Here is a 27,221-nt window from a genome sequence, read left to right as displayed (position 1 = left end):
TTTGGCAAACAAGAAATTGCCAGTTACAAGAAAAATTGAAAAGAACTGGTGAAACTGCCACTTCACTGCTACAAACACAGCCAATGTGTAGGAAATCCAGCCATTGAAAGAAACTGCAGCCACTCTTTAAAGCGGCGATATCGTCTACTCGGGGACTTCCTGAAATATGAAAAAAAAAAAAAAATTCATCATGATGTCCCGGAAATCATGAATTATATGATCAGATTGAATTCAAAATCAGTAGGCTTCACATGGGCGAAAAGTCCAAGAAAGACTTGAAGGATTTCATTTCTAAGTTTCATGTTGTTTTGACTAGATGAAGTAGTCAAGTCAAGTCATGTTGTTGTGAAGATGTCTACAATATGATATAAATTAAAAAAAATTTAAGATTAATTTTAGAGAAAAAAAAATTAAATTATTCACTATTTCTTGCTCTTGACATGATTTTCACTGTCGGGTTTTTGTGCATGGTGTTATGTGTACCGCTGAATAATGTTGAATCAGGTTGTTATGGGTTAAATCAAATTGTTAAAATTTATTGCTTAAAACTTTGTTACATAGTGTATATAAAAGGGATATTAGTCCAATAATATTAATAAAAACTCACAAATTATTCTTCTAAAGTTTGCACTTGGAAATGATTTAATTGATTTTTTTTTATTGTGCACAGAACAAAACAATTACTGGGGAGGGGGGGGGGGAAAGGGAAATTTTCACATTACAATTATTTTAGGAGGATTTATCAAATTTGTATTACTATCTCAAGCATTATGTCGATTACAAATGAAGCAAGTGCACCATGCAATATTTCCAATTATATATAATATATACCCCCTGTCCTTACATGTTTCATATAAAAATTGGGTTTACAATTTTTGGAAAGTAATCCAAAGCATTCATTGTTCGCTTCACCTACAAGTATGTAACTTTCAAAATAAGTGTGAGCCGGCTTTCCTCAAACCTTTTCCCCCACAGATAGATTTTCACACTGTATGGGAACCTTTAACTTAATAGGACCAACAGCAACCATTGCTTACATCTTTCTTTTCCACCAACTTCATCGGTGAAGGGCAGGTTGGGCATTGATAATCATTGGCCATTTGGCCCGTTTCATATAGAACTTGATAATGCTTCTCAGCTCTTCCAGTTGTAGAAACATTAAATCCATGCGACCACAGCCGCAATCAGAAAAAAAATAGTATGGAAAAACAGCAGAGCATAAAAAAATGCCACAGAATAACAAAACAAAATGACAAATATAAGCTGATACAGGAAAGCAGACTCAGTGGCGCCATCTACATTTCATGATCTGGAAGGATGGTGTTGGCGTCATGGCACACTGTTTTGGCACAGCCAAAAATTTCAAAACACACTGATATACTGTGTATTGGGAATAAACCAAAAATTGATGTATATATTGTAAAATTAGCTTGCTTACTTGAGTAGAGCATAGAGTCTTGATTGGTTTTTCCATAAAACTTTTATGAGTACAAAATAATTTTCTTTTCACGAACAGTTATTTCTTAATTTAAAATATTGCTGCCGTTCATGGCATAAATGAACTGATGGACAGAACTATAAAGGGTAATAGAACTCGCTAAAACAAATAACTTTTGCCATAAAATGTGGGGGTTGGAAAGCAAGCAATGAGTCACGAGAGGGTGCCTGCATGATAACGTCAATGATAACTTAACAGTTATTAGTTACGATTAAATATAATTTTTTTGTCCTGTATTAATAAATTTATAAAGTTAGTATAAAGTTATTGAATCTCTACAACAAATGCTCAAATGAGCGACCACCAGCTGTAAAACAGATGTCACATCAGTGACGGAGTGAATCACTTGTTGGAAGATTCCTGGCGTTTCACAAATGTGTGAAGCTGTAACGTTAATAGTGACAAGGTCCTGTGTTGACATTTGTCTTTATCTGATTTATTTTTCTCTCCCCCCCCCCTGCTCGACCTGTGCCATGCTTTTGGGTGCGGAATGAGACTGCCTCCACGAGAGTAGCCAGCACAAGTGTTGAAATGTCCGATTGGGTGCCACCCTGTTTGGAAATTGCTCTTAGTAAAGTCTTACTGCTTCTACGGTGCAGTTGTTTGCTGTCCCGCAAATAAGGTGCTTACATAGCAGCCTTTTCTGCATTCAAATACTGCTGCATCTCTGCTGACGAATAGCAGCTGGAGGAGAAGTTCTGCAAAAGGAGACATTTCATCCACTCCAGAGAAAGTACCCTCTCGTTTCTCGCCGTTTGCATTCCGACCTCACATTATGTGGTGAAAGTTGTTTGTTTGACGAGTTCTATCACCCCTTATAGTTCTGACCATCAGTCTAGTTACATCCTGTACAATAGCCTACAGCAGAATAATACATGTATTGCATTTTAATGAGACTGACGGAATTGAACTAAAGTTGATGGTAGTGTAGACATGTTGTAGAATAGGGTTTTTTTAATCATTGTTGCTAAACAGTCAAAATGTTTTCCAACTGGATTCTTTATCAAAAATAACTGGAAACCAGAACTACCAGAATAAATTTTAGACATCATTTAGATGACCCCAGATGTCTCGTATTTCCCAGGACATTTCCGTATTATTTTATGCAGCTTAATAATAAACTGCTAGTACACAGAAATTTTTTTTGAAAAAAACTGGAAAAACAACTAGAGATGGGATTTTTTCCAATTAAATGAATGGCTAAAAAAATAGACCAGATCTAGTTGGAAAATAACTAAGTTGGCATCATTGTTCTTAATCCTTTTCAGCTGCAACCCAAAATCAACAAGCCAGCTTTGCGACCCATGGGGCTGTTGTTCAAAAGTGGTGAAACCAGTGACGCAATAACTGCGTGTATAACAAACTGTTAGTAGATTTGAATGAATCGTCTAGGAAGCCCCTGCAAATCAAGTTTGGGTTGTGGCCCATAGCTCGAGTCCCTGGCTGTAAGTAGATTCATGTAACCATATACCCCCTTACAAACAAAGCTATTGTTCTAGAATACTCAAGGTGCTCATGCTTTAAAAACAAATTGAGATCTTTGATATTTGAAATAGAAATTGTTTGAAGTATCAGAGATTAACTACAAAGTTAGTTTGAACTGAATCTATACCAATTTGCAATCGTGAGTGTCAAAGTATGTCTATATACAGAGGCTGTATGTTTTCCTTTAGTAACTTGCTTTAGTCTTACTCACTTTGATTCGTATTCCCAGTTATTTTGTGTTCCTTCTGTTCTTTCAACCTCCCCACAAACCCTGTTCTGACCATACCCTTTGCTGTATAAAATCAAAGAGATGCAATAGAAGCTCCTTTGATGAATCCATTATGGAGTGGGGGGGGGGGGAAGGGGCCTCCCAAGTTGACATTTGTCTAGTGCACCATGCTTGCCTTGCAATGAATATTGCATTAGAGTCATTCATATACATAGGAAATGTCAGCAAATCACTCTAGGACAACACATGGTGCTCGCATATGCCTGAATGTGAATAGACGTACCTATATGTGAATAGGCTTCAAAAGAGAGAGAGGTTGACAGGTTATGATTTATTAGAGAAGCATTCAAACACTCTTTTATTCACAAGGTTCCAATTTTGGTTGTTGCATCAAAGAGATTTGCGTCTTATCTTCAGGAATGAAGTTGTGACTGATTTGTACAGGGGTGTAGTATAAAGAGAAAAGCAAAAGTCACAGGCATGTTTATTTGTTCTTTTGAAAATTTAAATTGTATAAAAAAGTTTAGAGACTCTTTACTGCAGCGTTTTTTCAAAGTTACGGGCAATATTGTCTCTTGTGGGATGCTGAGACAGAGCAAGGTGGCAAAAGCTACTAGTGAGGCATGGGATCCTATTGGTTAGTTTGGGATGTGGAACTTTGTAGAAGATAAGTTTAGATGACTTTGTTAAAGATAAGTTTGGATGACTTTGTTAAAGATAAGTTTAGATGACTTTGTTAAAGATAAGTTTAGATGACTTTGTTAAAGATAAGTTTAGATGACTTTGTTAAAGATAAGTTTAGATGACTTTGTTAAAGATAAGTTTAGATGACTTTGTTAAAGATAAGTTTAGATGACTTTGTTAAAGATAAGTTTAGATGACTTTGTTAAAGATAAGTTTAGATGACTTTGTTAAAGATAAGTTTAGATGGCTTTATGCTATTCATAGGTGGATACAGGGTAAAGAAGGCGGTCGCACACTCTTTCTGTTCCTTAAAAATTCTCTTATTACTAGCATAAGTGAGAGGGTAGAGGTGAAAAATCCACCTATACATTCCTCCTCCACGTTCAAAGAGCTTGTATCCGCTTATGGTGCTATTACACATATTTATGTCTATGAAAATGTTTTATAACTAGGTTTTTCATTTTTCAGAGTATATCCAAACGCAAATACTAGAAGCAAGACAGCTTTATCCATTTAGGGCATACAAAGATGTCCAGCTATTTCATTACACAGTCCCGCCTCAGGTATCACAGGCTTCATTTGAGTTTAAGGCAAATGGAAGCACACACTGCCATCCAAAGCCAATAGCTGTGTGAGTTAATTTATATCAGCATTAGTTTGTTTAACCCTTAGGCTGCGGGAATAGTCGGAGAAAAGCTGCTCTGAAAATGGCTGCATAAAAAATTACCCTTTTTCAATTGTGTTTTCTGAAAAATAGATGGCACTTGAACTCAGACGTTGCAAATACAGTGATACCTCAGTTAATGAAGATAATTCGTCCTGGAATAACGTTTGCTAACCAAGGTATCACTGTGCAGTGAAACCTATCTGACAAGGAAAGGGTCAAAGGTCTCACTATCAAACAGTTTAGAAAAAATTATCACAGATTCTACTCGTTTAAATATGCACAAAAATATAAAATATCTGGTGGAATTATTATGGGTCACTCAAAAACAAAAAAAAAATTCAAATATTAATATTTTGAATACCAATAGCGGCTAAGAATTAAAGTAAAACCCTGCAACCCTAAAGTCTTGAAGAGACGCCATCCAAAAAACACAAAGTACAGCATAAACAGAGAAAGGGAGGGGAAGAAAAACTAGAGTTACTGGGAAAAAAGGGTGGAGAAAAGAGGAAAAATAAGTTTTTATAAGTATCGCCAAAAGTGCCAGAGATGATGAGTAGCCAACTGTTGCTATTTTAAATAATTTGTTTGTAGTTTTAATAATTGCATTATGCCACTAAGTTTTTTGTTTTTGGGTGTGATGAATATATCTTCCTATACTTATATTTTTTCATAATCACACCTTTGGATCCTTTCCTTGTAAGATGGGCACTGAATGAAACAGAAACTTGTCTTTGACAGGATAAAAAAAAATAGCCCTTTATATCCTGATGGTACTTTAAAGTACCAGGTTAGATAATTTATTTCATGAACTAATTGTTTCGAAACATTGTTTTTTTTTCTTTAATTAGAACTAAAATGACAACAAATAATTTACATGATAAATATTTATTATTACCCTTACATTTATACTTCTATTTTAGCTTATAATTTTCTTCTTATTCTACTTTTTACAATGTCGGATATAAAGGGTTAATGCTTTTATGTGCACCTTTATAAAATGAAAACCTGTTTAAAATAGAATATTTTTTCAGTCTCTTGATGTTTTATTTTTTTTACAGGTTTCATCATATAATAAAATCGAAAAAAAAGTCTCGGTACAAACATAGAATCTGGGTTAAGCGATACATAAATTTATAACTTCTATTATTTGTTGCTGGTTGTTAGAAAATTATATAACTGGTGTATACCACATTTATACATGGATAACTTGATTTTTTACTTTAAAAATGTTTTTCATTATGTATCCTCTATACGAGAATCGTGTGTAATTTTTATTACGTGTAAGATCATTCTGTATCTTTCCACATTTTTTTCTTTGGTCAACCTGTAATACAATCATAATTGAATAAAAAAATGTTTTAGAACTGCACAATATTTTCTGATGTTATGCTCTTTTATCTTCGCCAGGTATCTGCAGTATGCCAGTTATCCAGTCATGAGTCCCTTGAAAGCATCTTTTCCAGAGTCATTTGTTATAAAACGATTATTTCTTCACAACATAACGCTTCAGACTGATTCTATTCCTGTGACACTAAATGTTTCAAACCCATTGCCTGGCAGCTGGTATGCAGCGGCATTTCTTGTTGACAACTCTGAAAGAATAGCTCAGAAAGTATGTGAATTCAACTGCAATGTCTAATTTGTTGCATTATTAGTATTAAAACAATAATTACAATGCAATAACAGATGTATGTTGATTATACAGGGTAATTAATTAATTCCCCTTGTCATATTTTTACTGGTGAAACATTGATCCTAGAGGCATACTTCCAACTAAAAAAATTATCCAAACAACGTGTAGAACTCAGATACATCATTAACGTTGCAAGGGGTTATGTAGTTACTAAAATAAAAAAATAAACTTTTTATAAATTTTATACGAACATCCTGCCCTAAAAAACCCAATTAGAAAGTTGTTGCCCCGTCTCTCCTGGGGCCAATGAAAAAATTCTATTTCAAGTGCAATATTTTCAGAAATATTTGAATTCAAAAATCGGAGGAAAGTTGGAAAGAGCTGCATAAATAAAGGCCCGTTTACACGACGCAAGCGCTTTAGTTGGTAACTTAATTTTTAGTTGCCAAGTACGATACAATGTATGCAGACGATAAGGGCCGTTTACACGGCTTTAGTTGACAAGTGCGCAAGTGCAGAAGTGATTTAGTTGGTAAGTCAGATAAGAACGGTTCTATTTTTTCCGGTTAAGTAGACCTATGCGCATGCGCCAGTGGGCGTGACCTGCCGCTCTGGAGGGGTCTTTTTGCTCTCTCACGGAGGGGTTTATTTTGATCTCAAGCGTGAACCTGTTCATACTCCGTCGTCTCCTGAAGTTTCGCTAGAATTCCGCCGAAATATTGGATGGTGAGGTGGCCAGAGGACACAATCTTCAAGTTTATTGAAAAATATCTTCGCCATGAATGTTTGTTGAACTATAGAAATGGAAATTACCTTGTTCAAACAAGCTAAAATTATTCGATGCTGGGAAAAGCTATGGAATATTCTGTCGACGTGATGTCAGGAGTTACATATTTTTGAACCTTCAATTTTTTTTATCTGGTGGGGAGGATTTATATATTAAAAACTGGATGGGGGGGTTTCGAATATTTCTCTCGTCCAGAACGAATTTGCTGCCATCTGTTGTAAAAATACATGATCAAATATTCAACATAAAGATGTCATCTCTATAGATCAAATTAAAAAATAATGATTTTGAAAATGTGGAAATAATTTTTGTTTAATGAATTTTTATTACTTAATTTTTAACCCTTAGAATTTCTTATGAATGCCAAGAATTTTCTCCCGTATTTTCGGCTTACATAATTACAAATACAAATACAAATACAAATACAACGCCACAACAGGCAAAATGCCCAACGAGGTGGCTGATAAAAAGATGCCCATAAAAATATGGTTGTCATATGTTTCAAAAATACAGCAACCCAATTAAAAATGCAATTAACACAAATTACAAACAATATATACACATGATAAAATATTATACAATGCCCATAAAGAATACTTATGGTTGTCTTATTCTAAGAATGGATAGCTTCTCGATTTACCCCAACATGTTTATCGTATTTCTTTTTAAACGTGTCAATTGTGTTACAATTTACTACCTCCGGGGGTAAGCTATTCCATTTATTAACAACCCTATTGGAGAAAAATTCCCTGCGACACCATAACCTTGCATTGTCCCTCACCAATCGATACTGGTGTCCCCTTGTAAAAGCAGTCGATTGGCGGTGTACTAAAAGTTCATGGTCCATCCTATCCATCCCATTGAAAATTTTGAACACTTCGATCATATCTCCTCGACACCTGCGTTCATCCAATGTAAACATATTCAAAAAATGAAGTCTTTCTTCATAACTCAAGCCCTGTGTGCCAATAAGGACACGCATAGCTCTTCTCTGCACCCCTTCAACCAAGTCTATGTCCCTCTGTAGGTATGGTCTCCAAAACCTTACAGCATACTCCAGTCCAGGACGAACTAAGCCTCGAAAAAGCGGAAGAATGACTTTAGGAGAACGCGAAGAGACCTTTTTGAAAATGAGACCAAGCATTCTATTCGATTTTTTGACAACCGCTGAACAATGTTCAGAAAACTTAAGTCGCTCGTCAATGAGAATTCCCAAATCGGTGACTCTAGTTGCATCCAGGATAGTGACACCATTCAACTCGTAAGAGAACCGTGGGTTGTTCGAACCAAAATGAGCGACCATGCACTTATCTACGCTAAACGTCATGCTCCATTCATTTGCCCATGCTGCAATCTTGTTTAAGTTGGTCTGGAGCAACTCCCTATCGCTTTCATTCCCGATTACCCCCATTAGCTTCACATCATCTGCGAATTTGCTAGTAATTCCATCGATACCCTGATCGAGTTTATCGATAAAAAGTGAAAAAAGTATGGGGCCAAGGACACTTCCCTGAGGAACTCCACTTGTGACGTCTGTCCAACCAGAGAATTCCCCGTTCACCATAACTCGTTGCGACCTATCTCTTAACCACGATTCTATCCAATTCAGCAAGTTGCCCCCTATTCCAATCTCGTGTAAACGCTTCAAGAGTTTGCCATGTTGGACCCGATCGAATGCCTTCTGGAAATCAAGGTAAACAACGTCGACATTTTTGCTCTTACCCAAAGCCTTAGTCACGTAATCATAGAAGCAAAGGAGGTTAGTTACACATGACTTCCCCTTCCTGAACCCATGCTGATTATCCGACAATACATCATTCTCGTCTATCCACTTCACAAACTGCCTTTTGATGATAATTTCCAAAATTTTCGAGAGGGAGCTCGTCAAACTCACTGGACGATAATTAGACACCACTTCTCTACTACCCTTCTTAAATATCGGAACAACGTTAGCCAGTTTCCAATCTCTCGGGACGATACCCTCAGCAACACTACTCCTGTATATCTGTGCGACTGGCCCCAACAATTCATTAGCACCTTCCCTGAGAACCCTGGGATAGATATCATCTGGTCCTGGTGCTTTGCTTGCACATACATTTCTTAGAAGATTTAGGACCTCCACGTCTTCCACTTGAATATCGTTGAGCGTTTTATTACCCCATGCAACACCCGTATATCGAATATCATTATCTCCATTAAAAACCGACGCGAAAAAGTCATTGAAAGCACTACACATGCCTACATTGCTCTCTACTTTTGAGCCTCCTATCGAGAGGGGGCCAACTGTCCCCTTACATCCATTATTGACGTATCGAAAAAATGATTTTGGGTCAGAGCCAATGTTATCTGCCAACCTAGATTCAACTTGCTTTTTACTATCCCTTATCGCTTTCTTCAACAGTCTTCTTTTATCAGTAAACAATGATAGGTCACCTCGTCTACTTTTATACTCTCTGAATGCTCTTTTCTTTTCAAGATAAAGGTTCCGCACGCTATCCGTGAACCATAGAGGGTGTGATGTACAAACACGCTTTTTTCGAACAAAGGGTATGACGTCGTGCGAAACAGAGGACAGCTTCGTACTAAATTCTTCCCATTGACTTACCACCCCTACTGATTCCAACCGGTCTTTGAAAACTTCCGCTAACCTTCTTCGCAAAACATCAAAGTTAGTTCTCCGAAAACAAGGAACCAGTCTTTTGTTATCAACCTTACCCGAGGAAAAGTTACAGAGAAATCTGACGATACGATGATCACTGGAAGAAAACTCTTCCCCCACCGAAACATGTTCAACTAGATCCTCAGAACTAGTAAGAACTAAATCCAAAATAGCAGTACCCCTAGTGGCTTCTGATACATGCTGATACAAAAAATTTTCGAGCACCAACTTAAGAAAGTCTCTTTCATACTGATTTCCAGATGAAAGGTTCTCCCAATCAATACCCGGGTAATTGAAATCCCCTAGTATGAGAACCCTCTTTCGCTTACACATGTAGGAAATTTCATCATGCATTTTGGCGATATAGTTTTGATCCCTATTCGGTGGATTGTAACAAACCCCAACAATAAGCTTACAAACCCCAACAATAAGCTTAACAAACCCCAACAATAAGCTTAATAATTATCTCCTCTTTAACATCGATTAAAATATCATATAATCGGTATTTACAACTTAGAGGAGAAATAGAGAAATCTTATATTTCTTCTTGATGACTTACTTAAGTTTATAATATGTTGTGTGTTCTTTTTTCCCCTGTGGCGTCATCTCTCGCCCCCTTGCGTGGGTGGCAGAGGCGAAAAAAGGGGACAAGCGAACTGTTTCCCTTGCGTGACCTACTTCTTGCTCAGTGTGTTGCTCTCGCGCAAGTGAGAAAAGAGTTTCTCCTTTTTTATTATTTGGAATTAATATTGTTAACCTATGTAAATAGTTTTTTAAAATTAAATGAACTTAAATATTATCAACCGTTTCTTCAATTGTAGTCAGAATATACATCGTCCTCAATGTGTATCATATAACTATACCCCCCTTGAGTAAGTGAAAATGAATAAATTTATATTCTTTAAAAAAAATATCATAAAATGTGGCTCTGATCACAGTATTCTTAAGTTCTACCTGATCATCTTGATCCATCGTTACGAAAGCTATGAGCTTTAAAAAAGGCACCTCTCTGAATGCCAGATAAATAAAAAATTATTACTATTATTCTCCCGCGCGTTGTGCGTCTGTCTCTCTCCGTGGATTTGAGTAGACTGAAGCGTGCATGCGCTAACTGCGCTCACCTCCGTAAAAATTATCCAATGAGCGCCTACTTACCACTTATCGTGTGGACAGTTTCAAGAAGAATCGGTAAGTTGAAATTAAGTTACCAACTAAAGCGCTTGCCTCGTGTAAACGGGCCTTAAGGGTAAGAAACATTGGCCATTAGTTTTTCTTTTCCTTTTCAATTTTTAATTCAAATATCCCAGCGAATATTGCACTTACGAATGTGTGGTTTTTTTTATTTTGGATAAAGAAGGAGATTTCACTGTGTTTACATGTACCCTTATTTTTCCATTCATCTTATTTTTTCCAGTCAAAATTAGCATTGAAATTTAATTTTATTGTAAAGGGTCTTTTTACTCCATGTTCTGGATGGCTGACTACTTTTGTCAAGCTGAATATCTCAAGTAGTGTGGTGACATTGCTGTCTCAAGCTATTGAAGAGCAAGAAATTTTGGGTAATCAACTATATAGGTAAATGAAAATAACATTATGTTATGGTGATTTTTTTTGAAGAATGCTGACCATTATGGCTTTGGCCTAAACAATTTTAAACTTAATTGGTTCTTTTGCTTGTCCAGCTACAGATTCTGAAAAAAATCTTTAAAACCTAGTATTTGTTATAAAAAATCTAAATCTCTTAACTTATTCAAAAAAGGGTATTAGATTGAGAATTTATTTAAAATTTTTCTCAACCTCTTTGCTGTACAAAAAGTCCATATTTTAGTTTTATTGTATGTATTTCAATCCTTAAAGGGAGAAAGAACTGCTACTGGGACATATGTGTCCCATAAAAAACCCCAATGGGACACATGTCCCTCTGATCTCTCCTTTCCTGGCGATATAAAAAAAATTCAGCATGTTATCAAAATTTGTATTCAATTTGATTTATTAAAGTACTTATTTTATTTTTCTCTCAGAAAAAAAGGTAGTAAAAAGGGTTAAAGACATTTATTGAGCAATCATTATCTCAAAGAGAGTTGCAGTACACAATTTTCTTGGGAGTCATATTGATTTACAACACTGCATTGATCGTTCATTAACGATTTAGCAGTGCATAGGTTAAGGAAATCCGATTGGTACACTGTAATGATAAAGTTAATTGATACTGTAAAACTTAAATTCAGCATTTACTCTGCATATTTTGTTCATAGGTTGTTTGATTTAAAGAGAGAAATTTATGTCATTTATTCATTATATCAGCAAATATTTCTTTGCATTAAATATTATAGGGGTTGTGTATTTGATGTCAACCAGTTGCACTCACAAAACAAAATCAAAAACATGTCATTGCTTTAAAAAAATTTTTAAATGTGTTTAGTAAGTAGGTGGTGATTTAATGTGATCTATGTTTGTTGACAAAAAAGTAAGTGATGAAAATAAAGAAACTTTCCTGTATTATATTTGTGAATGTTTACTGGAAATAATATCAACAGACAGTACAAATGCTTCAGGAAGAATATGAGAAAATACATTTCCCAATGACTGGGCAGATGTGGTAATTAGGCAGAAGAATTGATCCATTGTCAAAATTAGAGCAGTATAAGTTTAGCATGTCATCAGATCTCAAAAGCTCTAAAAGAGGAGAGAATGACTCCACTTTAGTTTTGGGTAAAAAACTTTGAGGGTAGATAAGGAACATGAGTACGAACAAGATTCACATGGAAGGAAGACATGACCAAAAACATCACCCAAAGGTAATAGGATAAACCGGCAATCCAAGTGGGTAATCAGTACCTTGGTTTTAAATTTTAAAGCACAACACCCCCCCCCCCCCATCACCTCCTTGTGCTATGAAAACACAGCTTTTGAAATGACCCTCATGGTAAGAATCACCATTATCACTGCTAATATCCACAAAACATTCTCAGAAAGGAACAGCAATCATTGTGCTATTAATGGTATCTCTATTGATGGTGTTGACTATTGTTGTTGTGGGTGTTTTGTATTCTAATGGCTTTAAAGTTCTAGATAAAAAAATAAAGCCCAATCACTCATTTTGAGTATTTAGTCAATAACAGTTTTTATCACCTTTAGGTGACATTTCTGGATATTTTCCTGTGTGAATTCCTTACATTTTTTTTCCACCATCTCTCCTCCAAGTTTTTATTTTGTAAGTTTTGAAATGCCGTTCAAGTGTTACTTATCACATCTTTCTAATATAAATTTTCATTTCCATTTGTAGATTTTTTGCCTTAAATGGTTCTTGGTCCAGTGAAGTCAAGTTAAAAGACTGCCATTCTGATGAATATGATGATCATTGTCCAGTGGTAATGAGATCACGTCCCAGAGGATTACCGTCTTCCATTAATGTTGATGATTCAACAGTAGTGAATTGTTCGTCTGTAGATGAATGCACAATGAAGTTTGTGCCAGCAAACAATGATTGGAATTATATTTCAGTTGAAAGTTTGGTTGAAGATCCATTGAGTTTTCATTTCAGCCTTAAAACTGAAGGTATCTGTTTTAAGCTGTTTGTTTCTGCTCATTTACTATATATTATACCAGTGGTTCTCAAACTTCTGTCACCTGTGGCTCTCGTACCCAATTCATGATTCATCTGCAGCTCCCCAGAATATATATATAGTAGATATATTTTCACTTATAAACTAACCATTTCAAAGCATAAATAGGCATGCAAATCAATATCTTCTGCTTACTGTGATGCCCCTAGGAGCTGTGATGAACACTTTGAAAAACACTATGTGTTGTCTATTAGTTTTTTTTATTTATTTTATTACTTGCATGATTTTTCTATGGTAGATATCTGAATTGTTCTTTAGAAATTAAAACTATAAGCACAATTTTTCTAGTTAAAAATTTCACCCACCAGATAGTATTTAATCATGAAACAGGAAGTAGCACAATTTTGATTAGTCAATCTAATTTTTCTGATCCAATAATTTATATTTTCCTAGCATTTATGATAGATTCATTTTTAGATTCCAACTATGCTGATTTTATTTGTTTAAATAAATTATTTCCCTTAAATTGCTTGAACCTTTGGTTGGGCGCATCTAGTCTTTGAGATGAAGCACTCATTTTTATTTGTTCCAAAGAGTGGATGCTTACCAAGAGAACTTGAAGTTTTGTTCAAATTTTGTTACTAGAAATTGTGAGCAAATATAAAAGGAATTACTTAAAATGCAAACATAACCTTAGTTGAGAGAAAAGTTTAGTTTGTGATAAGCTTTCCCTCTTAAGCCTCAGCAACAATTTAATTTTTAATCTCACAGATGAGTTGCACCCGGACATGCTAGGATTTGTATTGCACTAGACCGAAGGTTAAAAAATCCTATTTTTGATGTTGTATTATGTTACTATACGTAGGCAAACTCAGTAATTTTTTGTATGCAAGTCCCTATTAATATAGGGTAAATTAAGCAAATAAATAAAAAAATAGGGATTTTGTTTAATTTAAGTGTCCAGTATTTAAATAGTATTCATGCATTGTAATACTTTTCTATGATCTAATCCATTGAATACACACACGCATATAATGATACAGGTACAATGAATAAAGGAACACCAGAACTCTGCCATCAGTCTTATCCCGTTTCCAAGATCTCTTCCAACCCAGGGTACAATCACAATTGGTTTTGCACTGGCTTTAATCTCTTTTGCTCAACCAGACTTTCTTCAAATTGTCTGATCCTTGGTCTGATTTAGAGAAAGTTAAGGTTGGATTAGAGAGGCTATACAGTATTGTATTACCAATTTATCCTAAAGATTTCAAGAGAAGAATTTTCTCAAAAAAAGTGACAGATCATCAATGATTAATTTGAGTTCTTATTTCATTTTACTTTGTTTCTCATTTCATAGCATTAATTTCTATTCAAATAAATAAATTGCCTTAATTACTTTGTACAATGTCTTAATGATATAGAAGTATCATATAACATTTTTGAATTATTTCCATGAACTCGTGAATGAAAAATATTTTTTACCATTGCTAACAATCATCAAGGTACATATATGATACTGCCAAAGCCCAAATTGGCCAAGAGTTTTGTTCAAAGTTCAATTTTCAGAAATAATTTAGGCTTTGGCTGGCTAATTTGCAATTTGGCCAGAGATCCCTGATCAAAGTTTGTTGAGCTCTGATGTTAGATGTTCCAGTAGGGGCCAAATATATATATTTTTTCATTGCCAACGTGTGATACATGGCTATATATAATAGCTGCACAGGATTAGTTCCATGTGATGAGAGAGAAAGAGAAACTTGAGAGAAAAACCTATAAAAATAATAATATAGATGTATAGTTTTTCTGTGAAATTTTGCAAAAAAAACAAATATTTTTGCATTGTGACTGCGGTTTTGATGAATTTCCATAGTTAAAGTGGTCATAATTATCATTGAAAAATATGCCTACTTGGTTATAACCTCGAATCATTTCTTTTGTTATCAGACTTTGGTCAGGGGTCTCCAGCCACTTCACAAATTGGCCAATTTCGGGCTTTGATAATAATATATATATATTTTGACTGGTTTTATTATTTCTTTTAGGTTGTGAAAATGGTAGATTTCTCATTGATTACCTACATCCTCAAAACTCTTCATCATCATTTGATTTTGATTACATAAATGAAACATCCACTACAGATTTTTTAAATGACACAAGTAACAGCGATCTGTTGGTGAATCTTTTAGAGAAGGTCTACAGTGATTCATATTTTTCTAGTTGCTGGCCAACAATACCTCTAGTCAGATTGTCAATGTCCAGTAATTTGGCTTTTGAGTACAACTTTCCACCAGTTGATGACGATTCGTTCCCATTTATACTTAACATATCAAACTGTTGTCCGACTTATGCAAATTTTGAAGTTTTGCCAGCTGTGGATATAGGAGGAACCATGGTCTTAGAACTTGGAATTTCTCCAACTATGGTTAGTATAGTGTTTGATCTTTTCATTTTTCACTTCAAGATAGAAATGTGTGTTAATTTTTTTAAAATAAATTTTGATTTCATATATAATAATTTGATGTTTCTCTAATGTAGTCAAAAATGCTTATTATTTTCTCAAAAAGCTCATTCCAAAAGTTGTAGACCTATGCATATTAAGTTCATCACAATTAATACTTGTGAGTAATTTGAAACAACATAATTAAGCACCACAATAAAACAACAATATTGAAATTAAATAAATTTCATTAGCTTCATTACATTAAGTTAAGCATTTCAACACCAAAATTTGAGAAATTTATGTGATGTTGATTCAAATGCATTTAATTTATTAGTTGTGTCGTTGTTACAGTGAAATATATTAATTTATTGAATGAGTATATAAAGTACTTAATTATTTTTCTAAATTTTTATGATAAAACTGAATGCTTAGCTTAACTGATAAATCTTGATATGAATAATTGGTTTTTAATTTTATTTCATTTTTTTAACAGAATGTCTCGTTGAATGAGATATCTGTATCTGGCTGTTTGACGTATGGTGTGAGACCAGGAAATGTTCAAGAAGCTTTGTGTGAATCTGGTGTGCTTTTGACTGTTAACACAAGTTCTCACTCCAATCATATGACAACTACACTTATACCATATCCAGAAGCTGGCATATGGTATTTCACATTGTTGCCCAAATGCTACTTAGGAGGAAATAACGAGAGCAGTAGGTCGGTTTGATTTTTTATGTTTTTCTCGAATACTTTTTATTTCTATTTTATCACTATCATCACTTCTTATGAACATAATATAGTAAAATCTATCTTGACTCTGCTACAGCTTCTTCCCCCATATTGTGTGTCAACGTGCCCCCCCCCCTTCCCCTGCGTTGCTGATATCATTTTGGACCCACAGGGCTCTGTGATATTTTAAATGCATGTAGTTTAATTTTTATCTTATTTTCTGTTACTTTTTAGTATTTTTTCTTTTCTCTTGTTCCTTTGATTAACTGGCCAGACTACCGACTGAAGTTTTTTCCTGGTATGACTGCACCCCCCCCCCCCTGGGGGACATTGAGCTTACATCGCTATTGCGACAGAGAGCCTGGTCATGCTTGGTTTGTTTGGTTCAGGCAAACCTCTATAAATAGGTACTATTAGAACAAAACAAAAAAAATATTGTCTACTCATGCAAAATATAGGGACAACATTTATTAAATTTGTTTGCTCTACTACTAAACTGTACATGCATCTCCTACATATTCCTCTGCGGAATTTTGTTTGCTCATCTACAATATCATGCAAAATAGATTTTTATATATAAATTTCTAATGTAAATACACTTTCACATGTATTGTGCAAAAAGTTGATCAAGGAAATTAATGGAAAATATTCAGTACCTACTTGATATTTACATTACATTTGAAGATTGTGGGCTGAAGAATAAGCATCCAGTGAAGTGGTTTCAAGTGTATTCCCTTATCTGATTTTTCTTACATTAATTCATGGAAACAGGTGAGATCAGAAATAGTTGATTGCTTAACTTGTTTATCTTCTTATCTGTTATCCACTCACTGCAGTCTGACCATATACTTATTAATTTTCATTATGCTGATAACCCTTTGAGCTCTGTCATTTATAGTTATTTGTCCTATTTTACTAGTGCGGTAACCATTCCATGTGAAAGCAGTATCACATCCATTTTCTTGAGAATAAGGTCTGCACCATGTATTTTGGGCCATTGTGGTGACTATGGGACATGCTATCAGTACGTCAGTGGAGGTTTCATTTTCAGCACATGTAACTGTATTGCAGGTGAGTAAAAATATCTTTTTTTGTGCTGAAAATATATGGTAGAAATTTTTTAATTTTTATTTGGTAGCGAACTACTACAGTTGAATCCCGTTATAACAAACTCCAAGAGACCGGAGAAATCCCTTCACTGTAAAGGAATATTCTATATTTTTGCATTGTTTTTATGTAAATCTATCTGGAGGATTCAGAAAAGCGTTCGTTAAAACGAGATTTTCGCTATAACGGTATTAATTAAAACGGGATTCGACTATAAATGTTTTATGAATTTCAGGCATTCTTTATGTTACACATTTTTCTTATTCATTGTTTATTGTGCAGAAGAATAGACCCTATTTGGAGTAGCTGTAACGTTACCCTCAGATACGATAGTATAAACTCTAGAAATAAATTGTGGTTTGATTGGTTGTAATATTTTGAGTTTTTTTAAAATATACTTTAATATGAGTACTTATTTTAACAATGACGTGGTATTTTGCTTAGAAAATGGATTTAATCTCATTTTTCTTCCATTAAATCAATATTGTCAATGAGGGGTTTATAGGCCTTGATTCTTTGAATGATGAGAACTATGACAGAAAAAAATATAGGTACTTGTAGTACCTGGTACTTCAAAGCAATACGCTCATAGTGACCCTAATAAGGTCTCACTTATATTATTGGGTAATTGCATATGCAAATTATGTTCAATTCTTATAATAAAATTTTTTTTTGACAGTTTTAATATGCATATTTTTCAATGCAAATAAGAAATAGGTAGAAGAACACACACATTTATGCTACTCTTTTAGAAAAAAAATGTATGTATTTTTTGACTATTTATTTGGTTTATATAATATTCGTGCAGGTATCTCTTGCTTTATGCAGTTTTGCTGTAAAGTGATTTTTAAAAGTTGATTTCAGGAATTCCAACCCGCAAAATTTGGCTGGGTTTAACTTTAATCCTGGAAATGGGCTTGAAAATTGAAGATATATGTATAACATAGCTAAATCCTTTGACGAAGAAATATGTTAGATTTGTTGATGTGGCTGTGACAAATATCAGAGAAATTCTCAGCTACAGCTCCCCAGATCTCACTGATGAATATTGCTTGGTAATACATTGACAGTGTCATGAGAAATTTCATGACACTGATATTTCAAAGGTGAAAGTAGGTTCCAGTGAAATTAGAATTTTCATCTTTGCAAGAAATATGCTGAATTCTCTATCTGCTAAAGTGTTTATAAAGAGACGAGAAATGCTGCTTGTCAGCCGAATCTCGACTGTTTCATTAAAAAGAGTTATCAGCCTATCATACCAGACCCTTCAGGAAAGAAAACACCCACACTTACTATAAAAATCAATCAGAAGTAGTGAACATATGGAAATGTTATATGTCAAATATTGCACCAATTAATCGTCAAAGCAAGGGACGCTTGTATTTATTCGGTTTTTAATTGTTTGGTTTATATAATAACAACAGAAAAAAAAAAATTTCCACAGCCATCTTAAAGTTTAGGAACTATTTATATTCCTGGTTATGGGCATAAATGTTTTAATTGGATGATGTTATTCTTCATTTAGGATGGAGAGGTTGGGGTTGCACAGACGGTACAATAGCTCACACAGATGTAGAACTGCTGTTGGATGTTCTTTTGTTAACAGCAAGCAACATTCTGTTTGTACCTGCTATCATTGTTGGTTGCTTTAGGAGATATTTCACTGAGGCATTCGTGTATTTCATGACTATGGTCTTTTCAGCAGTAAGTAGCGAATTAGAATATTACATTTTTATTAGATGAAATCTTCTGATATTTAATGTATAAAATTTAGGTACTATCATCTGTATTAAAAGAGTTTCTTTTTTTTACTCTTATAATTTTTTAACATATTGATTTACAAAATCCATGTATTAGATGGAAATTTTTATTAATGCCTGATAAATATTCTTTATGCAAGGGGACTTCAAATGTAACTTTACTTTCAAAGATTAACACAAAATTTAACTTTCTGATTGAACCACATCTCATTGATTGTCGCAAAAGAATAATACTGTCATTCAAAAAACATCTTTTATCTAGGATTTATTAATAAGATTTTTTTTTTTTTGTTAGATTGCTGTCATTATCAATCTTAAACTCTTTAAAAATCAAAATGATAGCTTACAACTGAGTGGTTGTTAAACCTTTTTGTTAAAAGTCTAGGTTTAAACTCCACTCCTGGTCTTATTAATTACCCTGTGTGTTCATAAAATTATTGTATAGTAATGAAATGAACATATATGTTGTGCCCTTGAAATTTATGGTGGGAATTTTTCTTCTATATTTAGGTTAAAATAATACATTAGATACATTATTTTTTGCATTTGTTTTAACAAAAAATTTGTCTTCTACATTTAATTTTTCTCTACATATTCACTACAAGTGTTATTTCTCTTTTGTAGTTTTATCATGCTTGTGATGCAGAAGTGTATACCTACTGCATCATACGCCTGAATGTGCTGCAGTTTTGTGACTTTTACTCTGCAATTCTGTCCATTTGGGTTACTCTGGTTGCAATGGCAGACTTGCCATCCACTGCACAGTCTCTCATTCATATGGCAGGTGCCATCGGTGTTGCCCTGGGTGTCGAATATGATAGAACCGGATTGTGGGTGATTGTTTTGCCTGCTGGAGTTGGATTGGTTATACTATTCAGCTCATGGGTAATATAAAACTGTTTCTTATGCATGACTTTATATAATATTAACCCTCTGTGGTCCAGTGCATATTTGAATATACATGACAAATAATCTATTATACCAATTTCTTTTCTCGAATTTTTTTGGAATTTTCGAAAGTATTTTTTATTGTAATTTCAATGAAAAATATGGCTCTATAAGTACGATACTTTTTTTTAACTAGAAAGAGGTGATCCCTTGTGGGTTTCATTTTTTGAAGCTGTTAAGCTTTATGTGTTCAAATATTTATAAAATCACACAAAAATTTAGGGAATTGAAAATAAAATTCAAGGTTGAAACTCAAATTCAACTTTGCTTAGCAAAATTTTATCTGCTTATAGATAACAGTAAAATAAAGAATAACTATATTTTACCCTTAATTAACCATTTTAGCTAATTAAAAAAATACACTCTAGTTAAATTGCTGTTCTGATACATTGTTGGAATTAAAAATATGCTAATAGCACCCATTTACATCCATAAAAAAAAATTCAATGTGTTTTTATGGGAGTCAACCATAGAGGGTTAATAGTTTTGGTAATACCATTCATGTTGATAAATAGTTTTTCATATTTGTGTGAGGGTTAATAGTTTTTCATATATTGTCTTTTTACTGTTCCCAGATCTTTCGCTGCTACAAAAGACGAGTTTGCTACCCAAGGAAATCTGTATGGCTTACTTGCCTTCTTCCAGGAACCCTTTTGGCTGTTTGTGGTCTGATAATTTATGCTTTTTTTGAGACCAAGTCCAACTACCCGTATGTCCACAGCGCTTGGCATGCCACTATAGCTCTCTCTGTGTTGTTTCTGCTTCCAAAGAAAGAGACCAAAGAGGACCAAAATGACGATGATGACGATGGAAAACAAGGTACCAGTGAGCCATTGAGTGTTTCAAGTTATGTTCGTGTTGATGCAGCTAATGCTTCTGAACCGCCTACAAACAGCGCATGCGAGCATTTATTGTCTTCTACTACTTAACTTTTGGTGTGTATTATATGCATATATATAGCTTATAAACCTTGCTCATTCACTCCTTTTCATTTACCCATGTGGTTCATCCTTTTCTATCAATGTATGGCACTTTCTGCTAATTGCATTCAAGGCATTCTTATGAATATGTATATCCAACTTCGAGAATCATTATCTGAATTCATTTTATCTTTGCAAGCTTGTGTTTTTCTTCTTTTAGTTCAAAATTTATAAAAATGGTTTTGCTTTTAGATTTGTTCTTAAAACCAAGTTCTCGTGCTTTTTTGTGTTGTGTTTGGTAAATGTGTAAAGTTGTGTGAAGGTGGTCAAAGATCTTGCAGATACAGTAATATCTTGATGTTGCGCAATAGGTGGGACCAGCAATAACCATGTAAGTCGAATTTGTGTAAGTCTGAGGTATAATTTTACATACAAACCTTAGTTGATTGGGGCCAAAATTTAGAAAAAATATCAATTTTTTGGTGAAAATTATAATTAAAAAATGCAATTATTAATGCCTAATGTACTAAATGAAAATTGAATAAAATGTGTTATTTTTTTATGATGACGACTTTTTAAAATTTAAACTACCTCGTGGTTGGGTTCTTAAAAAATCCATATGCCCTGAAATTTTCACAATTGAGCGTCATGTTTAATACACTCTAAATGTTTTAATAAAACTTTGATTTCAAAGGCAAAAAAAAAGTTCACTCATGGGTTGAATTTAAGTAAGAATTGCAGACACAGTAAATTATTACCAATGAGCATTGCATCAAACAATTTTTTTTCAAGTCTGGCAGTATTGCTGGATTACAGGTGCTTATGAAATTGTGACCAGTTTGCAGAAATGGCAGATGCCCAACCAAGTCTTGGAATAACATGTCTAAAAATCACTGTGAAGTTCTCTTCTTTAACAACTTCCTCAGCGCATACTGTAGCCTCTCTAAAGTCAGAGTTGTTCAGCACATATAATGTTCTGATCGACCAAACAATTCTTACCCAATTATAATAGAATAATTTGCTACTAATTCAGCAATTATTCTGTGGTTATGCATGAATTTGAAAAGTGTGTAATTTCTACAAAAAATTGTATAACTCTGAGTTCACGTAAAACAAGGTAGCGTAAGTCAGGGTATTACTGTATATAGAGTTGAACTTCAATTATATTTTTACTGCATTATTGCTTTGAGATATCAAAAATTCAAATTATAAAAGTTTGACTTATCAAAGTATGTCACATTAATTAGTTTATAGACTAAGTTTTAACTGAAATATTTTGAATTTCTGAATAATGCCAATGAATATCTTTAATGCATTTTTTCGCATAGTCAGCAACAAAAGTCCAGACTTTTTTTTGCAGAGTCCTATTGTTGTGGAAAATTTCCCTTATTTTTGTGAAAAGGGTCATTAATTTAGTGAAAAATAAGTAATTTTGTGGGAAGCAAAATAATCTAGTTAATTAATCCTAAAAAAATGAAATGCCAAATTTATGATTGCATTAATTTCTATTTTGCGAAGGGTCTGTTTTTCAGAACCAAAATTTTGTGAAGGCTGCGTTTTTCCAGATCTGGAATCTTGTGAAGCGTCTGGAAAATGGACCCAAATTTTGACTGAACAGACCCTTGATAGTCATCAGTCTTAATTTTTGCTAATTGGTAATTAGCACACCAACCTCAATTTGAATAATAAGAGTTAAATGAAATTAGCGTTTTAGAATTGGTTTTAAACTGTAAGCTATTGTCTGATTAAAATTCATGTGCATGACTGGTGTAACAAAAATGATCAAATATTTTTCATTCATTCTGAAATGGTTTATCACGTGAATAATAAATCACAGTATACTACAAATTGTCAATGATTTGTTTTTTATTTATTTTTTTGGCAGAAGAAACAAGGATTAATTTCATATAAAGAATTAAAAAAAAACAACTCAAAAACAGGTTAGCATGAATCATAAAAATTTGCAGTCTTTTCATTCATTTATGCATCTAGATTTTATGAAAGAGATTAACTTAGCACACAGAAATCATGTGAAGGTTCATTAATGTTAATGCTCAAAACTTCAATTGTGAGCCTCTGTGTCTTTTTTCTAAAAGACTTTTTAGTGTGAATTGAAACTACAGTTTCCAATTATTGATTCCATTGCATTTCCTATAAACTAATTATTGTGAGAGCTATAAAAATTAAAAATTGTCAAACACTGCTGTTCAGAATAATCTGTGAAATGCATGTCTCAGTCTAGTTAGCCCTTTTGTGTAATTATTGTGGTGAGAAAAGTGATCAAATGATCAAGCTTATTGTAGCCACTGGGGGAGGAAGGAAATAAAACTTTAAGAAGCAATTATAACTTGTGAAAAATTTGCAAAAAATTAACGAATATATATGAAAATCATTTAATCAGATAGGTTTGTACTTTTTCTCTCCTTTAAACAAGCTCTTTAAATGAATCTCAAGGGGCTCCATGAGGTAAGCTAATTAGATGTAAAAATAATTATGATCTGAGCCCTGTATGATAATGTGCTCCTGGGATACCGATAGCCTTAGTTGTCCTGTATAAGTTTGTGTTTACTGATTGTATTGAATTTTTCATATGTTTCAGGTGCGGAAGAAGCATTAATTGAATGACAACAAGAAGACTGAATATTATGATGATCAGGAGTATTCCACCATACAAAAAAGAAAGCTAGTCATATTAATTTTGTACTTTTTTTAGTCTATTTGTTTCATTTTTCTGTTTTACAAGTGGTTTTTTTTATTCACTTGACAAAATACATAGCATTTAGTTTATAACACTTCAATTAAATTATTTTATGTCCCTTTGAATCATAAACTGTCAATTATATTTAGATGAGTAATGCTTAGACTTTTTTTTTCATTACCTAACAATTCATTTTAATTTCATCTTTTTTTTAATATTTTTGATAGATAATTTATTTTTAGTATCATGCTATTAAAAATGTACTGGTCAGTATATTTATCTTCATATGTTAACTAGCTAGTTTTTTTAAGTGAAATAATCATGAAATATGAACGATTTTAACAGTTTTGTTAATTGTTGTACAGCAAAGTTATGATGAAAAGAATATTTTGTGGGTTTTACATTTTTCACAAGAATACATGTTATTTGTTTTGATTTTTTTATATAAAGGAAAATCAAACTTTTCAGAATTGAAATTATTCTGAATGACCATTATTTTATGATAATTTGTTTTTATTATTCAGTTCAGTTTTGTATATAATCACTGAATGCACTGAATTTAATTTAAGATTTTTTTAATAGCCTTCAATAGAAAATTGTTTTTATTTTCATTAAATGTTACTTTGTAATAAAAAATAATATTTTCCTATTTATCAATAATCAGATGATTCTCAGTTTTTACTTGAATCAAAAGTTTTTAATATTTTGTTTGTGTAGAAGATTTTATGTATAGTAATTATGATGACAATGTTTTCCCCAAAAAGAAGAAAATGTACAAAATTTTTGTTCGAGTATGCTTTGGGAAATGAAGTTTTATTGAATTATTTATTCCCACTCATGAAAATCATTTAAATTCTGTGTATCCTTATATGCATATATGGTTTTGCTTAAGGCTTTGTGGGTACAGGTTTTTACCTGTACGGTTATATTGGATGGTATAAAAGTACAAGTTGTGTGTCCAGTTAGGTGATAAAATGCTATTTCAAGATCCATGTTTTCAATTTTGTTTGTAATTAAGTCACAGAAATGCCAATTCTAGTAATTAAAGAAGTTGGTGAACTATATACAGGGTGTATAGTTAACACTTCACACTGCAAATGACTGGCGAACCATTGATCCTAGAGGCATAATTCGGGTTTGGAAAAATATCCAAATTACATGTGGATTTAAGATACATCATTCATACTGCAGGGGGGTTATATATTTATTGAAATAAAAAAAACGAAAACAACTTTTTATGCAGACACCCAAAACCCAATTAAAAAGTTGTTGCCCTGTCTCTATTGTGTGGGGGGGGGGGGGGCAATAGTTGCTGAAATATTTAAATTCAAAAATCGAGGAAAAGTTGGGGAAAAAACAGCATAAACTAATGGAAAATGCTTTTCCTCTTATTTGTGCTTTTTTCCCCCAACTCTTCTCCGATATTTGAATTCAAATATTTCAGGGAATATCGCACTTACAAATGTGGAATTTTTTTTTGATCTCAGGAAAGATCTCAGACCTCAACCTTCTGATTGGGTTTTAGCACAGGGTGTCCATATAAAAAGTTAATATGAATGACCTATCTGAGGTTCACATGTTATTTGGATATTTTTCCTAATTGGAAGTATGCGTCTAGGATCAATGGTTCACCAGTAATTTCTGGTACAAGGTGTTAGCTATGCACTCTTCTTATACATATACAATGAGCCATCACATTATAGCTATCTATCAAATACAATGGTCTGTGCCGTACAGTGAAATCGTTTGATAACAGACATCATGGAACCAAAATTTTTGTCTGCTAATGGAGTAATAATAATTTGTGAGAGGAGTGTTGATTATGTGTTGTTACCACCAACTAATAACTCGACACCATAACAGTTTCTTTGTTTCCTTATTTGTACACTTTTGAGAGGTTCTCTAAGTGGTGATGCATGAACAGGACCATCTAGGTGCACCATTTCTGAAATGGATGCACTGGAACATCACAATTCATTATTTATCAATGTCTGCCAAATGAATTGATTTATCTATGATGCAACTGAAAATCACATTCGTAGAAAGCTGGTTTCCTAATGGTATACATGTACAGCAGCGGTTCTCAACCTTTTTTGTCTCGTGGAGCCCTATCCAGTATATAATTTCTATGGCGGAGCCCTGTTTGACTCGAGGAACCCTTTCTTCTACATAATTTTTATGGCAGAACCTTGTAGGCCTCTTTTATTAATTTATCTATCAAATTTACTGAGATGTATTATTTTGCTCGAGCCCCTGGGAGGTGCACACAGAGCACCGGTTGAGAACCCCTGATGTACAGTAATTAGAGCTAGTCCTGTGGATGGAATAAGAGTGCAGGTGCATCATTGTTGTTAACAAAGCTTAGTCATAATGTAATGGCTCATTGATATCACGATACTAGTTTTAATTTTGTATCAATAAAATAAGTGAGGTGAATGCAGTATGTGGTGCAGCCTCGATACACTAAAAAGTCAGTCCCGCATTAGAGGTAGAGTGAATTTTTTTTATATCAAGTGTATTTTTTTCCAAAGTTATTTGACATTCTCTACATGTGGTATTCTAGGAATTACACAAATCGTCCAGCATGAGCTCTCACTGAAACATTATTAAATTATAGATTTGAGTCTAATTTGAATTAGATTAGGCTTCTGAAATACCTTATTTCTTCTGCTATGGTTATTTCTAGCTGGAATTTCACCTTTTCTGAACTGCACATACTTTTACAACACTCACGTCCTGCTTAGAAATTCATCACCTAAACATTTAATTATGTCTGACTTGCAGTGTTGTGCATATTATACAAGCTAGTCTCCCATTTGAAAATTTTTTTCCATAGAGAGCAGGTAGACCTTCAACTCAATTCGTACATAACATGAAAATTCAGGCATTTGCTCATTCATTTCAAAATATAGGAGACAGCAGCACCAGTATAACACGAAGCGAGCATAACTCTGACAACATAAATATGATAAGGCCATGCGCACGCACACACACACACACACACACCCACTCCCTCCCTTCCTTCCTGCATGTACCAATTTGTTAGAAATCCAAATCCCCTAGAGTAATGTTTATGAGGTGCATGTACGGTTGAATAATTAGTAGAAGTGTTGATTATTACACAATACATTATGTAAAATCTTCACTACTTCCTCATTTCTGCAATACAACCAGAACAACTAGCATGAATGATTGAGAAAGAAAGGCAGTTTGCTATGTATTATATCCAAATTGTCTTGAAAACTCTGATTCATAACTCGAGACTGATTGAATGTGTTTCATTCATATATTAGGATTTAAGATATTATAAAAACCCTCCAGTCTTTGAAAATGATGTATGCTAATGTCACCAAATTTTTTATTTATTTATTTATTTTTTGAGAGAGAGACCTACTTCTTAAATTCAGTGTG

The 27,221-nt window shown here is 33.6% G+C and overlaps 1 protein-coding gene across 2 annotated transcripts; it reads left to right on the top strand.

Annotated features, from left to right (window-relative positions):
• Positions 1–306: 306 nt before the first annotated feature.
• On the top strand, positions 307–24,568 carry LOC149089943 (transmembrane protein 8B-like). Of its 2 annotated transcripts, none has more exons than XM_089231179.1 (12): positions 307–504; positions 4,365–4,527; positions 5,971–6,175; positions 11,093–11,217; positions 12,929–13,200; positions 15,251–15,630; positions 16,142–16,365; positions 17,297–17,448; positions 19,010–19,188; positions 19,869–20,129; positions 20,768–21,011; positions 23,712–24,568. In XM_089231179.1, exons 1-12 carry the CDS (start codon positions 441–443, stop codon positions 23,735–23,737), a joined length of 2,295 nt encoding a protein of 764 aa, XP_089087305.1. In that variant the 5' UTR covers positions 307–440; the 3' UTR covers positions 23,738–24,568. The 2 variants fall into 2 exon arrangements, with proteins under 2 accessions (XP_089087305.1, XP_089087297.1); XM_089231171.1 differs by having other exon boundaries at positions 311–504; positions 20,768–21,127; positions 23,712–23,799.
• The last annotated feature ends 2,653 nt before the right edge of the window (positions 24,569–27,221 follow it).

This window comes from Pholcus phalangioides, unplaced genomic scaffold (genome assembly GCF_987345545.1).
Source record: "Pholcus phalangioides strain wild (caught in Gottingen) unplaced genomic scaffold, Ppha-v1.0 ptg000001l_1, whole genome shotgun sequence".
In the NCBI taxonomy this organism is placed as follows: domain Eukaryota; kingdom Metazoa; phylum Arthropoda; class Arachnida; order Araneae; family Pholcidae; genus Pholcus; species Pholcus phalangioides.
The sequence above is the reverse complement of the archived record's forward strand: the minus strand, read 5'-3'. Positions and strand labels throughout refer to the sequence as shown.

Bases quoted from the DNA above. Each gene is read 5' to 3' on its own strand.
- LOC149089943 (XM_089231171.1), top strand. From the start codon at position 441: ATGATTTTCACTGTCGGGTTTTTGTGCATGGTGTTATGTGTACCGCTG. The intron at 6,176-11,092 runs GTATGTGAATTC...TTTATTGTAAAG, and splicing joins CTGAAAGAATAGCTCAGAAA to GGTCTTTTTACTCCATGTTC. The intron at 19,189-19,868 runs GTAAGTAGCGAA...TCTCTTTTGTAG, and splicing joins TGACTATGGTCTTTTCAGCA to TTTTATCATGCTTGTGATGC.